The sequence below is a fragment of the Phalacrocorax aristotelis genome, chromosome 1 (assembly GCF_949628215.1).
Source record: "Phalacrocorax aristotelis chromosome 1, bGulAri2.1, whole genome shotgun sequence".
Classification (NCBI taxonomy): domain Eukaryota; kingdom Metazoa; phylum Chordata; class Aves; order Suliformes; family Phalacrocoracidae; genus Phalacrocorax; species Phalacrocorax aristotelis.
In genome coordinates, this window is record NC_134276.1 from 166,526,503 (window position 1) to 166,539,438 (window position 12,936).

Sequence of the window (12,936 nt, forward strand, 5' to 3'; positions counted from 1 at the left end):
TCCATTTGTTCAGAGGACGTTTCTAGGGAAGTGAAATTGCATTTGGTTGGGTGGAGCTGTTTCCTTGCCTTTTTTAATCTCCTAATTTTCTGCTATATAATCTTATTGTACAGAATTAAGGGGAAAGTTGCCTAGTGAATGAGCTTGTTTTCAAACCAAAGTCTGCTGGGCTTTTGTGGCAAGAACAAGGTCGAGCTGAAGTCCAGCAAGGAAAAGCCCACTTCTTAATGTGAAAATATTTCTGTGAATGTTTGAATGTGAAATTTAGGTATTTGAGCATGAAATACACACTTGCTCATGGCTGAGTAGACTGGTTCATGTACTTTGTTCATTTCATCACTTGGTTCACAATCCCTATTCTCACTTCCTCTTTTAGTCCCTAACATTGAAGAAAATAAAAAAATCCCAAACAACCCAAAAAAACATACTAGCAATTCTACCCATCTCCTTTTCACTCTTTTCCTCTTTGAAGTCCTGATATTCCCAAGAGATATGACACACTCTCATATATGGCACTTGGAGATTTTCTCTGGGCTGATAAAAACTGGTTTTCCAGAAGGACTGTGATATGTTGCATATCCAAAGAAAAAACTGAGCAGTTAGTACTTATACCACTCCAAACCACTTTAAAACCAATTAAGTGCTGGGACTTTTTTTTTTTTGATGGGAGTGTGTATCCACTGAATGAATTACTTCAGTGCCTTCTCTCTAACTTTCACCATGGAATATAGCAGCCGTCCTTTGAAACTCCAAAGGGGAAAATGGATTCAGATGAAATCCATAAAACAGTGTTTGTGTTAGTCCCTGAACTCCAATCTGTTTGGAGTCTCTCAGCTCTGCCCCCAAATTCTGCGCTCCTGATGTATGTAAAATTCCCTTTGACTTTAATGAGAAAGTCAATGACTCCCTCTGGTGATCATTCTCACTAAATTGGACTCACCCCATTAAGAGGCTAATCAGGGATTTGTTCAACCATTCTAGCCCAAAAATAGATTTTGAATTTATTTTTTGCAATATGTGCTTTTCTAAAATGAACTATATTTCCTTCAATCTTTTCCCCCAAAGCCCCTTTGAAATGAAAAGTAAAATAATTGTTTCTGGTAAATAAAGGAGATCCAACTGATTCTTAACATGAGTCTTCTGCACCATCGTTTGGGTTTTTTTTCTTTTTTCTTTTTTTTTTTTTTTTTTTTTATCTAGCAGCTTCCTCTTTGCAGTTTGCAGGTTCCTTTGGCTTATGTCAGATCAACCACAACTTCTGAGCTGATGCCAGTCCAGCTTTCCAGCTAGAATACTTCTCACAAACAGAATGATCTAGAGGGATTATGGAATTGCTTTGAGGATATTCTGTGTCTTAACCCTTTCTTTGCTAGGCTGTTGCATGCTGCTGTATGAATTTGCATGTTTACTGGATGCTATAGTAGCCACATGTGTTTAAAGGCATCTTTGCTGTGATTTTTTGAATGGGTTTTAGGTGTCGTCTTGATAATGAGATTAATGAGTATTTTTATGACCTTCAAGAGCAAGGCCAACCATGGTATTGAGAGCTTATCCGTGGTATTGCTTTCATGAACTTGATTTATTTCAGAAATGTTAGGATCAGACTATTTTTAGCCCTAATTTAAAATCTAAAATCTGAAGGTATTTTGAGAAAATGGTGAGATCTCTTGTTTCCATCTTTACTACAGCCTGTGTTTTCACTAAACTTTTACATGGTTGTCATCAAGCATGCTGATCTTTGCATCAGATATCAACCAGTGTTTGTTAAAACAATGAGCACATCAGTTTAAATCTGTTTTCCTTTGATCTGCTAAATGGGTTTAAACAATTCTCTAAACCATAATCAAATCTGCGTGTAAGTAATTCAACACTTTGTTTCTTGGAGGAAGCACTGATTTAAATTTACTTAATGTGGGTGGTGTTGTCTCAAGGCCAGCGTGTACCTTCATTCAGAGTTCCCCAGCAGACTGTTTGTCACCGAAGAGGGGAAAATCCTAATATAAACAATGAGTCTAACCAGTATAGATTCCTCACTGGAATAGGTTTGGTCATCCAACTCTCCAGTTGGTTGTCCAACTTCGAAAGTCTTTTGACATCTGATTGGAAAAAGCACAACTGCAGAAAAGGTAATATAGAAGGTTGTGAGATGGCTTATTTTCAAAAAAGGAAAAAAAATTCAGAAAGGATTGAGCAGTCTGAGTCATCTTTGACTGTGGATGTTGAATTCTGAGCCTGCAAACTGTAGATTAATATGATCAAATTATCATAGTTTAAAATAGCTGAGGTTGCTCTTAGAATTGCCTAGATCTTTAAAATAGAACTGAAATCATACAGGCAAAGCCTAAGGACTTTGGAACCAAAATTAATAGGAGTAGTCCCAATGGAGGGATCGGGCTCTTCAGTCACATCTAAAATCATGGAGTGGAGGCAAAAATACGTATTTGCAAGGAAGAGCTTTGGAGGTTAAAAGGAAGCATAGCTAAGTTCATTAAAATACACCAATTAAAATGTCAGGTGTTTAGGATTTGTAATTCTCCAGGCAGCAGAGAAGCTTTAGGTACTAGCTGCAAGCATATCCCAGACTGCCAGCCCCAAGGCTGTTGCTGTTTACTGCTCTAGCCAGTGACATATGGTGCTTTTAGCTCTGTGGTCTGTAAGACCTCTCACCGTGGTGTTCAGAGCGCTGCACCCTGCCCTGAGCCGGGACCAAGGGCTGAAAGCATCCTCCCCATGGCAGGCAGGCAGGGAGGTGTGGAGAGTGCCTCTGCCCACACCACTCCTTGCAGAAGCAGAGCTGGGTCAGGCATCACCCCAATGCTGACACACGCTCTCGCCACAGGGCAGAACCTGCAGCGCACCCTGAGACAGGAGAGGCCTGTCGTTTTGGGAGGCAGTGGGTGGGCACCTCTTTAGGGCTCTGGGGAAAGCTCCGGGCTGTGTCTGCCTCTGGCAGAAAAAAACGGTAATGAGTCAGAGTAAGCTTTCTGGTAGGATAAACCTAGTCATGGCCCATATGGGGGCACCCGAGTGGGCTGTGATGGGAGGAAGAGAATCTTTTAAGATCTCAGAGAGTTGGAAAAAATTATTCACAAAGGCTGGCAGGAGAAGTTCTTTCCCAAAGACACTGAATGCAGACTTTATTTTGAAAGCCTTTCTGGGTTCTTTGGTACCATGGTCTGAGAGCTCTTACTATTTTGTTGTTGTTGTTGCTGTTCCTAAAACACAAGATAACTTAAATGTAAGATCATTGTAATGACTGGGTAGTAAGTCTGAAGTAAAGCTATCCCAATTGTTGGGATTCTGCCATATAATATTATTTTGTGAGATATAATAATTCATTGCAGGATTAGGATTGATATGCAGGAGACAGTCATTTAAATGGAGTTAGTACTAGAGATCCTTTATCTACAATAGGGGAAAAGTGTAATAAAAACAAGAGACAGAATTAGCAAGGGCTGGTTTATAGGAAAATAGTGAAATAATTTTGCTGCTTTCTGAATTAATAACTTCAACTCAATAATATTTTCCAAATACTTCACAGATACTAATGCATTCATATTTCCAGTGTGGGGGCTATGTGGCTTAAAATCATGTTTTCTATTTTACAGCTAAGAAAATTGAGGTACAGGGATGTTGCAGGTTGGCTAAGATGACACTGGAAGTTTGAAGGAGACAAAAATAAAACTCTTGTCTCATAAGACGGACCTTTAATTTTTTAACTTTTAACCACAGTATGAGGTGTTTTGTTTGTTTCCTGTTTGCTTTTCTGTCTCCTTCTCTGCTTTGGAAGGATTTAAAGGCTACAGTGAATGATGGAAAATATGCCAAGGAGAATATTGGTGTGTAAGATGAGATTATCTAAGAAGCAATGAAGAATGGATTTTATCAGTTGTTGAAATCACTGGTGAAATAACAGAATTCTTTACTAGTAGATTTAAGAAGCAATAAGTACAAAAATACAGTTGTCTAGACCATTTCATTCTGTTGTTATTGCTAAGGTTTCTTCCATTTTTTATAAGCATAAAATAGTGTGTGTTGTGAGAATGAACAGACAGCCATTTTAAAGACAAGTATGTAAAATCCAAACAAAATGCTCTAACATTCGTATTTTTAGGTGCATTTTATTTTTAATAAAACTGACTGAACTAGGAAGACCTTCAATTTAACATCAAAAGAAAAATCCTTAACGGAATCTATTTTTATTGCATGCTGTAGATGTTACTGACAGTTCTCTTTTTAATTCAGGTAGATACTAATGCCATAGAGGGCTGTATCTTGAACTGTAAATTTCAGCAAACTTTCATCTGTAAACCCCTTGAGTATCGTGTATTTAATGGACAGTAAACTGATAAAGACATTATGAAAAACCTAAGTAATTTCTGCCTGAATAGAAAGAGAATTTGTTTTTCAAGAACGTTATGGAAGCCAGCATTTTAGAAATAAAGTTGTGGGATATGGATCATACCTACATGCTGCTTCAGCATATGGAGTTAAGGAAGTTGCTTCTATATTTGCTATTAATGATCCAAAGTACGGCCACAAATACTACACCAAGAAGGGGCTAGATGTTCTTTAAACATGGGGACACATGTTCTTTATTAATTTGCTGTTTTCCACACAGTCTTGTGAGCTAGAAGCTATACATTGGAAAGATTGTATGAAAAATAGAAGAGGATTTTATGAAAAATGGAGAAGATGAGGTAGTTTCTACTGTCAATTAAACTATTCTTATTGAAAATTTGAATATTTCAGAGTCAAAGATAAATTTTTTAATGCCTTTTGCATTTTTGAGCTGCTGGAAAAGATTGTAGTTAGAGTTTGCGGTGCTGCTCTGAAAAAGCCCACTTTTTTTTTTTTCTGGGCTAAAATGTAGGTACCTGTACCTAATGTTCAGGGACCAAAGTCTCATAATCTTTATTGGTGGTATTTGTTCAGAAGTTTGTATCCTCCATGCAAGGCTAAAAGGCTGGGGTGTGCTTGTAGCTGGCAGCACCAGCAGAAGGGGTGTTGTCAGTCAGAAGAGGCTGGCTGCTTACCACGGGTCGCAGGACCAGAGCTGCGCCTGTAAGGCTGCACCTCCAGGAGCTGGGCAGGGCAGCCGTAGCCTTAGCCAACGACTGGGAAGACCCTCAATCGGTCCTCCCCAGCAGGAGCTCAGCTCCTGGGTTACTGGATTGAAATCAAATGAAAACTGACTGCCTATCAGAGAAGATCACCATGAAGGAGGGTGTCAGCTGGGTAAGAGAGAAGCACAGCTGTGTTATTAGTCTTTTCTCATCAGCAAAATGTGCAAAGTATGATGCTGCGTGGAAGGAGAGGTGGAGGTGTGCAGGACCTAGAGCATTGACCCTGCCATGGAGGGTTGGCTTTCCTTCTCACCCTGCTGCTGGCTGGAGGGCACAATCTTTGCCGACTTGCTGTGGTCCTGGACCAGTCGTCTCCCCTCCCGGGGTGTGCTGCCATGGCACGCACCTTCTTGTGCTACCTCGCTGGGAGCTGCTGACAGGGTGCACTGACCTGGAGCTTGGTGTCGCTGCTCGCACCTGTCATCCACTGCCTGCCTGCAAGAAAGCCTTTCCAGGATGGCCAGTGATTTTCTGGAAATCTTCATGTAAAATATTTTCAGGAGAAACAAAAGAAATATACCAATGCAAAATATATGCACTTACTCTAATAAGTGTCATTTCTAGTTTCTGCTTCTCTAAAAGAGATACCAATTTCAAATTTCACTCTCCAGCTCTGAAGATCTCTTTTTTTGAAGGAGGATCTGTGATTATTCCAACCAGCAAGACAAAGCTCTGCCCAGAGCTTTGGGAGCATTCAGGGAAGCAACATCTACTGAGACAGCACAACTGCCCTCCCATGGTCCTAAAACGTTTGGAGTGACGATTACAAAAGGGGCCAGACAGACCCACTCATTTGATTTTCGTTTGTTTCTTTCAGCTGTTGCACCTTTAAAGATTGTTCACCATGCCAAGAGTGATTTTTTTCTGGGATTTGATCCAAAATTCTCCTCATTTCTGGAGCTAGACTGAATTATAGTTAGCGAGTTAGATAATGTGCATCAGAAGGAGCAGGGTTTGCTGCTGTTGCTCTCCTTCCCTCCTGCGCCTTGCTGGGGCTACCGTGTCAGGAGATGGGAGTGATTTCCCGAGGCTCAGCCCTGCGGTGAGACACAGAGGGAGAGGCAGTAGGGAAATAAGCCTGGAGGTTATGTTCAGCAGCTCCTCTTCTCCCTGTGCACCAGCTCTGTGACATGGAAGTGCGAGAGGGAACAAGCCTTGCTGGGGAGAGGTGGAGAAGGCAGCAGAAGATCAGGAACCATCAACAAACTTCTTGGACCAGCTCCGGGATGAACAGACCATTGGGGACCGACACTTACCTAACCAGGACCATGCCCTGGCATTTTCTAGACTTGTGTTTGTTGTTACTTTCTTCTGGATTCTCACAGTGTCCTTCCATCCTCCCTGAAGTGCAGTGGCTAACGCTCGACACTGCCCCATATGAGACCTCGCTGGTGGCTGCATATGACACAAAAGTTCCTTCCCATGAGTTACAATATGCTACTTTTATTAAATACCTCATTTTTTTATTTAGAAGAGGGGAGTTGAGCGAGGGGCCACCAAGATATTTGAGGGCTGGAGCACTTGCCCTCTAAGGAGAGGCTGGGGGACCAGGGCTAGCTGGAGAAAAGGCAACTTTGGGTACAGAAACTGGAAGAGGAGAGGTGCTAACTGGATGGCAAAAGAAACTTCCTCCCCAGGAGGATGGGCAAGGCTGGGGACAGGTTGCTCACAGAGGCTGTCCAGTGTCTGTCCTTGGAGGTTTTCAAGACTTGACTGGATGAATCCCTGAGCAACCTGGTCTCATCTCACATCTGCTCCTGCTTTGAGCTGCAGTTGAATGGAAACTTCTTGAGCTCTCTTCCAACTTGAATTATTCTGTGATTTATCTGCTTATTATTTTGCAAGACAGTTGTATTTAATTTGAATTATACTGAAACTTCCAAATCTTTTTGTGTCCTCCCCCACCTCCCTGTTAAACTGCTCTCCTAATTTATTTGCTATTTTATTTATGTATTTAGTCTTACTTGCCCAAGGAATACTCCTATCTTACTGAACTTCATCTGACTAATTTCTGTAGTTCGTCAAATCCATTTTCAGTTCTTAACTTGTCTGGAAAGTCCTTGACTCCTGGATCCTCCCCAGAGAGCCTGAGCTCTCTTCCAAGCCAGGAAACGGACCAGGTCATTGCACATTCCAGCAGCATGTTCCAGTCCACTTGTGCTTCCATACCAATAATTATTCTCTAAACGTGCATTTCAACTTCTTGTACAACCACTCCATTTTGACTGAAGCTATTTTGTGTAGGGGACATGTAACGTGTCACCGCATCAGGAGTTGTACCATCAATGTCCCAGGACCTGCTGGGCTTCTCATTGCTGCTGCTGATTTAGTGGCCTGACTTCCAACAAAGGAAGTAAATTTGATCTGAGATGATTCATACTGAGCAACCTCATTATAAACGTTTTGAATTTCTCTTGGCCCATAGAAGCTCTCTCAGGTAACACACAGCAGGCAATAATACTCTTTTTCTTTGTTATCCTCAATAATGTATACATCTATATAGATATACACACATACATGCACATATTCCTAAGTCTATTTCAGGTGGCCAGGAGCAATATCAAAAGGTCTCATAGGCTATGAGGACCAGGGGATGGTGACTGGATTTTTAAACAACTTTTCTAGTAACTTGCTGGTCCCTCCTACTAGGCTTTCTGAATCTTTCTTTTTTCCCATCTTAAATATTCTTTTAGCCCTTCTTTGGTCCTTTCAGTATCTTCTATGACTTTCTGAGGATAACTGCTCCTAGTTTAGGTAAATCTGTGACATCTTCGAAAGTGCAGTCGAATGAAGTTTGTTAAGCTGTGCTGAATACATCAGGACTGTCTTCTACCCAGCTCCTGTTCCTCCTGCCTATGCTGCCCAGGTGTTCTTTCCTGTTGCTTTCCCCCTTTCTCTCTCTTAGAAAGTACAATTTCTATGATCACTCTTTCTGGTTTGTGATCACTTCTGGTACAGATACTTTCTATCTTAGATGCTCAACCAAATCTTCCCTGTCTATAGGGATGAAGCCTAAAGTAAGTTCTCTTTAGATAGTTTTGTTTACCTTTTGAAACACTTGTCTCCAACATGGCCCACAACGTTGAATACCTGTATATATACTGTCCTACAGCTTTTCCAGTAAATATATGAGTAATTAGAATGACGTGAAGCAGATGGAAATGTGCAAACACTTTGTAACATAATTGGCTACTGACTATACAACAGGTGTCTGAAATAATTATGCCCTATTGTCTTCTGCCACAGAGGAAGTTAGCAAGAAGAATCGGAAATATTTCTTATGTGAATATGTTTTCTTGAAATCAAGCAGGTTAAGTTAATTAAATAGAAGTGAAAATATCCTTAACCCTTTTAAAAGACAGTCATAAAGTGATTAGGAGACCATGTCAGAACTGTGATTGCTGGGAAGGGAAGGAAGGTGTGTGAGCAGAGAGCAGGCAACGCAGAGCCTCACCTTCCTCCCTTTCTCCCTCCCTTTCTCCACCCGTCCCTCTCATACCATTAACCAGCCACTTGTACCATGCATGGCAGGGGCTGTGCAGTGCAGGTCGTTCCCTGTCCCCTTTCCTTTGCCCCTCCTGTCTCTCAGAGTTGTGGCTCACAGAGACTAGACAGGGAAATCTTTCATACAAGGCGCATCTATAGCTATGACAAAAACAGTATCATGATAGCAGAGTCTTGTTGCAATGTTACATGTACACATTTATCTTTTGGGAAGAGTAAGAGAAGTGCATGTGTGATACTAATCAGGCAGTAGCTGATGCTACTTTTTGCTCTCCTTTACCATATTACTTAGGAAAATGTTCTTTGTTAAGCTCTTTTTCACAGAACCCTCTGTGTCAGTGGTATTAGGCACCCAAGTGTATTTGTGTTTATTACGGTGGAAGTGCATGCACAGATTGAATTATTTTCCTTCTTTTTGAGGGCATATGTTTTGCGAGCTGAAAATTATCAGTGTTTGAAACCTAATCCCAATGCTCCCTCCTACTGCCTATTTTCTGGCCTCAGATACTCACTTAACCTTTTTCCCTTCCTTGGTTCCTTCCTTTTCATCACAGGGGTATGCAACTTTAAGTGCTTCTGGGGATTTCATAATTCATTAAAAAAATTCAGCAGTTTGAAGACATAAAATATGTATATAGTAAATGCTAAATATTTTTACAGTGATGCAAGGCAAAGTTTGGTTTCTGAATTTGAATTCATTACCTGCTGTAAAATTAATGTTCCTTCTGTACTGCATTTCAGTACCTTAGTTATTTAAACGTTAATGAGTGCAGAACTGAGTAATGAGTTTTGCACTGCTGCCCTTCTGACTGGGCATTCATACAGTCGTGGGAAATTCTCGGTCTCTGCTGGTTCGCTTGATTTATTATTGATTTAATAAATCAAGTCACCTGTATTTAAAGATGACTTAGCTTAATCCTAGATCATCCAAACCTTTAATTCTGGAGGTAGGTCTGTGTGATGGGGACAGTTCACTTGAACAGTCCTTGGAGCAGAGGCCTAGATCCAGAACTTGTCTCTCAAAGGTGAGCGCTCCAAGCATCTGCTTTTATGCATTCTTCTTCCTCCAAAGAATTAAAAATAATAAGGAGGTCTTCCCTTCATTTATAAAAGGGGTTGAAGACAGCCTATCTTTTGCTGCTTTAACCTGCGAAAGAGGAAGGTGAGGTACCTAGGTGTGAATTCCCCCAGGCCAGAGAAGGGCACCAAACTGAGAGCTTCCAACTCTTGCGGGGGGGGGGTGCACTAACCCATGAGTTTATGCGTGTGAGAAGATAAGCTGGGGAGGGAGGGGCAGGGTGGGTACCATTAGTGTGTGTAAAGAAGGATTGATTCCCTGCCCTGTTTTGAAATGGATCAAGTAAAAGCCTGCAAACACACTTACTGCAGTGTGGTGTTACTTGTTCCTCAGTTAGCACCAAAGCAGCCGATAGATGTATCTGGTGTTATTTACATGTTTACATGCTGCAGCACGGTTAGGGCCGCTCTCGCAGCACCGCTGTGTCGGTGCAGCAGCCGTGCTGCTCTGCGGCGGAGGCAGCGCTGCCGGGAGAGCCTTGCACGCCTCTGCTGTGTGGGGACAGGCACTGGCTCCCAGCTGATCCAGCTGAGGCACCACACCGTTCCCTGAAGCCAAATCCTGTGGAGGGGCAGTATTTAAGGATACAACCTTTGTCTCCAGAATACCAAGACAGTGAGAACCGGCTGTATGATATGACAGCACCACAGCAACCCCATGCCAGCACCACAAGCACCAGGGAGAAATAAAACATCTGCTAGCATACAGCACCATGCTGCCTTACCTTACTCCTTTCAGGACCTCAGCAAGTGTGTCCAAATAGCACTGCAGTATGCTTTCTTGATTACCAGATGCTTGGGGATGCTGCACCTGGCATGGAAATGCCTTTTCTTTTACTTTTTTCTTGAAAAACAGAGGCACAACCTCATGCCATGGATTCCCATTCGGGAACCCCCCTAAGGCAAACAAACACAGGCACCACAGTGATGGGCAGGGCTGAAGCATCCAGAAGTCCGTTTGCCTGACATACAGAATAAAAGGTCATTAGTGCCAACTAGTGCAATGTACAAATAACGGCACAGCAGAAGTAGCTGGAGTGGTGTTTGCTCCTGGTCTTGCACTGAGAATACATGTTCATCACATGGAGGAGGACAGTGTTGTAGCGAATTGCAGAGGATGAGGTAGAGGACTGTGGACCAAAGTCAGTTTTTATTAGCTAATGCTATCAAAATTTAGAGCCCTGCGTTATCACGAAGGAGAAGCAAATAACTTTGAAAACAAGATGGGGGAGAAGAAATTAACCCGATACGGGAAGGTTTAAGCTGGGAGAAGGGATGCGCACATGCATTTCAAATCATGAAGGAAATAAGGGACAATTAACAACATTAGGCAGCCACCAGCCTGTCTGGCAGCACTCCATAGTCAGTCCAGAGGATGCCAGCCTGCTCCGTAACCAGAAGTGATAACCTAGTCTGTCACCAGCCAGGCAGCCAGGTTTCAGGCTACAAAAGGTAAGAGCAAGAGCCATATTTCTAAGAAGAGTTGCACTTATTTGGGTTGTTTTGAGCATCGGTGCTAAATTCCTGCTGCTGCTGCTGACAAGAATCAGCAATGCACATTCTTTCTGTTTTTAAATTACTGATACATTAATTGCTATCTATTCTGGGTGCTGCAGTTGCATTTTTCATGCGTGTTTATTGCCTTGTATTGCTGCCTGCCGAAGATACTGTGGGCAGATCCGACGTCTGATGCTTTGTTTTAGTTGCCTGGCTACTGTAAAATGTTATCTTAGCTTTTGCTGAGGTGTCACAGATGCTTTCTTGATGAGTGTCCAAACAAGGAAATATGTAAAAGATGCTGGTGAATGCTGTGCTTGCCTAGTTCTGCTGCTTTTGCTGGAGATGCTACGGTATGCTTACTTTGCTTTGCTACTGCAGACTCTCTGTACAATAACGTAGATGGTAGACTGAAATCTTTCATTTACATGGCGGGGTCGTGGTCAATACCAAAGGTAATATTAGCTGTATCTTTGTATGCAAAGGAACTGTTGTTGGAAGGAGATGGTGGGCAACTGCTTCACTTAATTGCAATGCATTCTCTTCTGGTGATTTTTTCAAAGAAAATGTATTTTTCCTGTTGACTGTATTGCCACATTTTTCCCTTCCTCTATCCCTGTGAAAGCCTCCAACAGGGAGATTCACATCTCAAAACTTAATTGGGATGTTGACTTCAAACTTCTTCCCTGCCAAAAACTGAAAGTAACAAATATTTCTTCAGCTCTCTGCATTTTCTGTTTATGCCTGCATAACTTTATCTCTTTGCATCACCAGTGCTTCTGACTAAATTGTTTTCTTGTACTCACAGTTTGAAACATCTTCTAAAGTCTCTGAATAAGCTATGTTTCCTTCCAGTCAGTCCGAAAATATTTTGTCAGCAAATAAATAAAAATTACTTTTAACAGCTGTTTTACTTCCTTCTTTAATGTTATTGCAAGCCTTTTCTTAATTCTTGCCTTTTGGCAGTTGCGGTGCATTAATATTTACAAGATGAGATGTAGTTTTCTGTTTATATTAGCAGTCCTCTGTCTGTGAGATCTGGACCAACCAGAATGCAGGATATCCTTTCTCATCGATTCATCAGGTTCATAATGTAAGATACAGTGATAAATGGCTATGTTGTCACTCTATGGATGTACAGTCTGTTGCCGTGGTGTTATCTGCGGGTGTCACGTCGCTGAAATGACCAAAAAAAAAAAAGTTCGTAACTTGTCCGCCCTCTTTTGGGATTGTGTGTGCGCGCATTCGTGTATCGTGCCGTGTGGTTAGCATCTGTTGGCTGTATGGTGTACATACAGGACGTGGGGGGATTGCCAGCAGCAGTCTCGCTCAGGGGGAGCTTTGACTTCTGTTCCTGATGTTGTTGTTTGCTCACTTTTCCAAAGCGAGAAACCGTGTAAACAGCTCCGTTTGCACAGTTTCACCCCCACAATGTGTTGTGCTGCCCTTTCTGTGTTAATCTATAGGCTTTGCCTAGCTGAGGAGCACGCCGGGTTTGCAGATGCACTTTTGGGGAATTAGAGGTAACGCTGATGGTGCTCTGAATTTCCATCACTTCTGTGACAGAGGCACACCTGCTGTGCACGTGAGAGCAAACGTGGTGATCCATATTGCAGCGTGGTGAGGATGACAGCCAGTCGTTCAGATTTCACTAAGCATAGTATTTCAGAGGAGCTGTAGATTTCTCCTAATTTCTGCCATATAACTGCCTCCTTGGAGTATTTCTGCCAGA

At 42.0% G+C, this 12,936-nt stretch overlaps 1 protein-coding gene across 9 annotated transcripts in view; it reads left to right on the top strand.

Annotated features, from left to right (window-relative positions):
• The window catches only part of ANKS1B (ankyrin repeat and sterile alpha motif domain containing 1B), a 450,718-nt gene that overhangs the window by 403,135 nt on the left and 34,647 nt on the right, over positions 1–12,936 (top strand). For 4 of the 9 annotated variants that reach the window (XM_075080262.1, XM_075080270.1, XM_075080279.1 and 1 more), the window contains one exon: positions 12,223–12,297. The exons of 3 other annotated variants lie outside the window; for them this stretch is intronic. In XM_075080262.1, the coding sequence (XP_074936363.1) occupies positions 12,223–12,297 (75 nt within the window). The remainder of the gene's footprint in view (positions 1–12,222; positions 12,298–12,936) is intronic. 2 more of the 9 variants (XM_075080264.1, XM_075080286.1) reach the window with 1 other exon arrangement.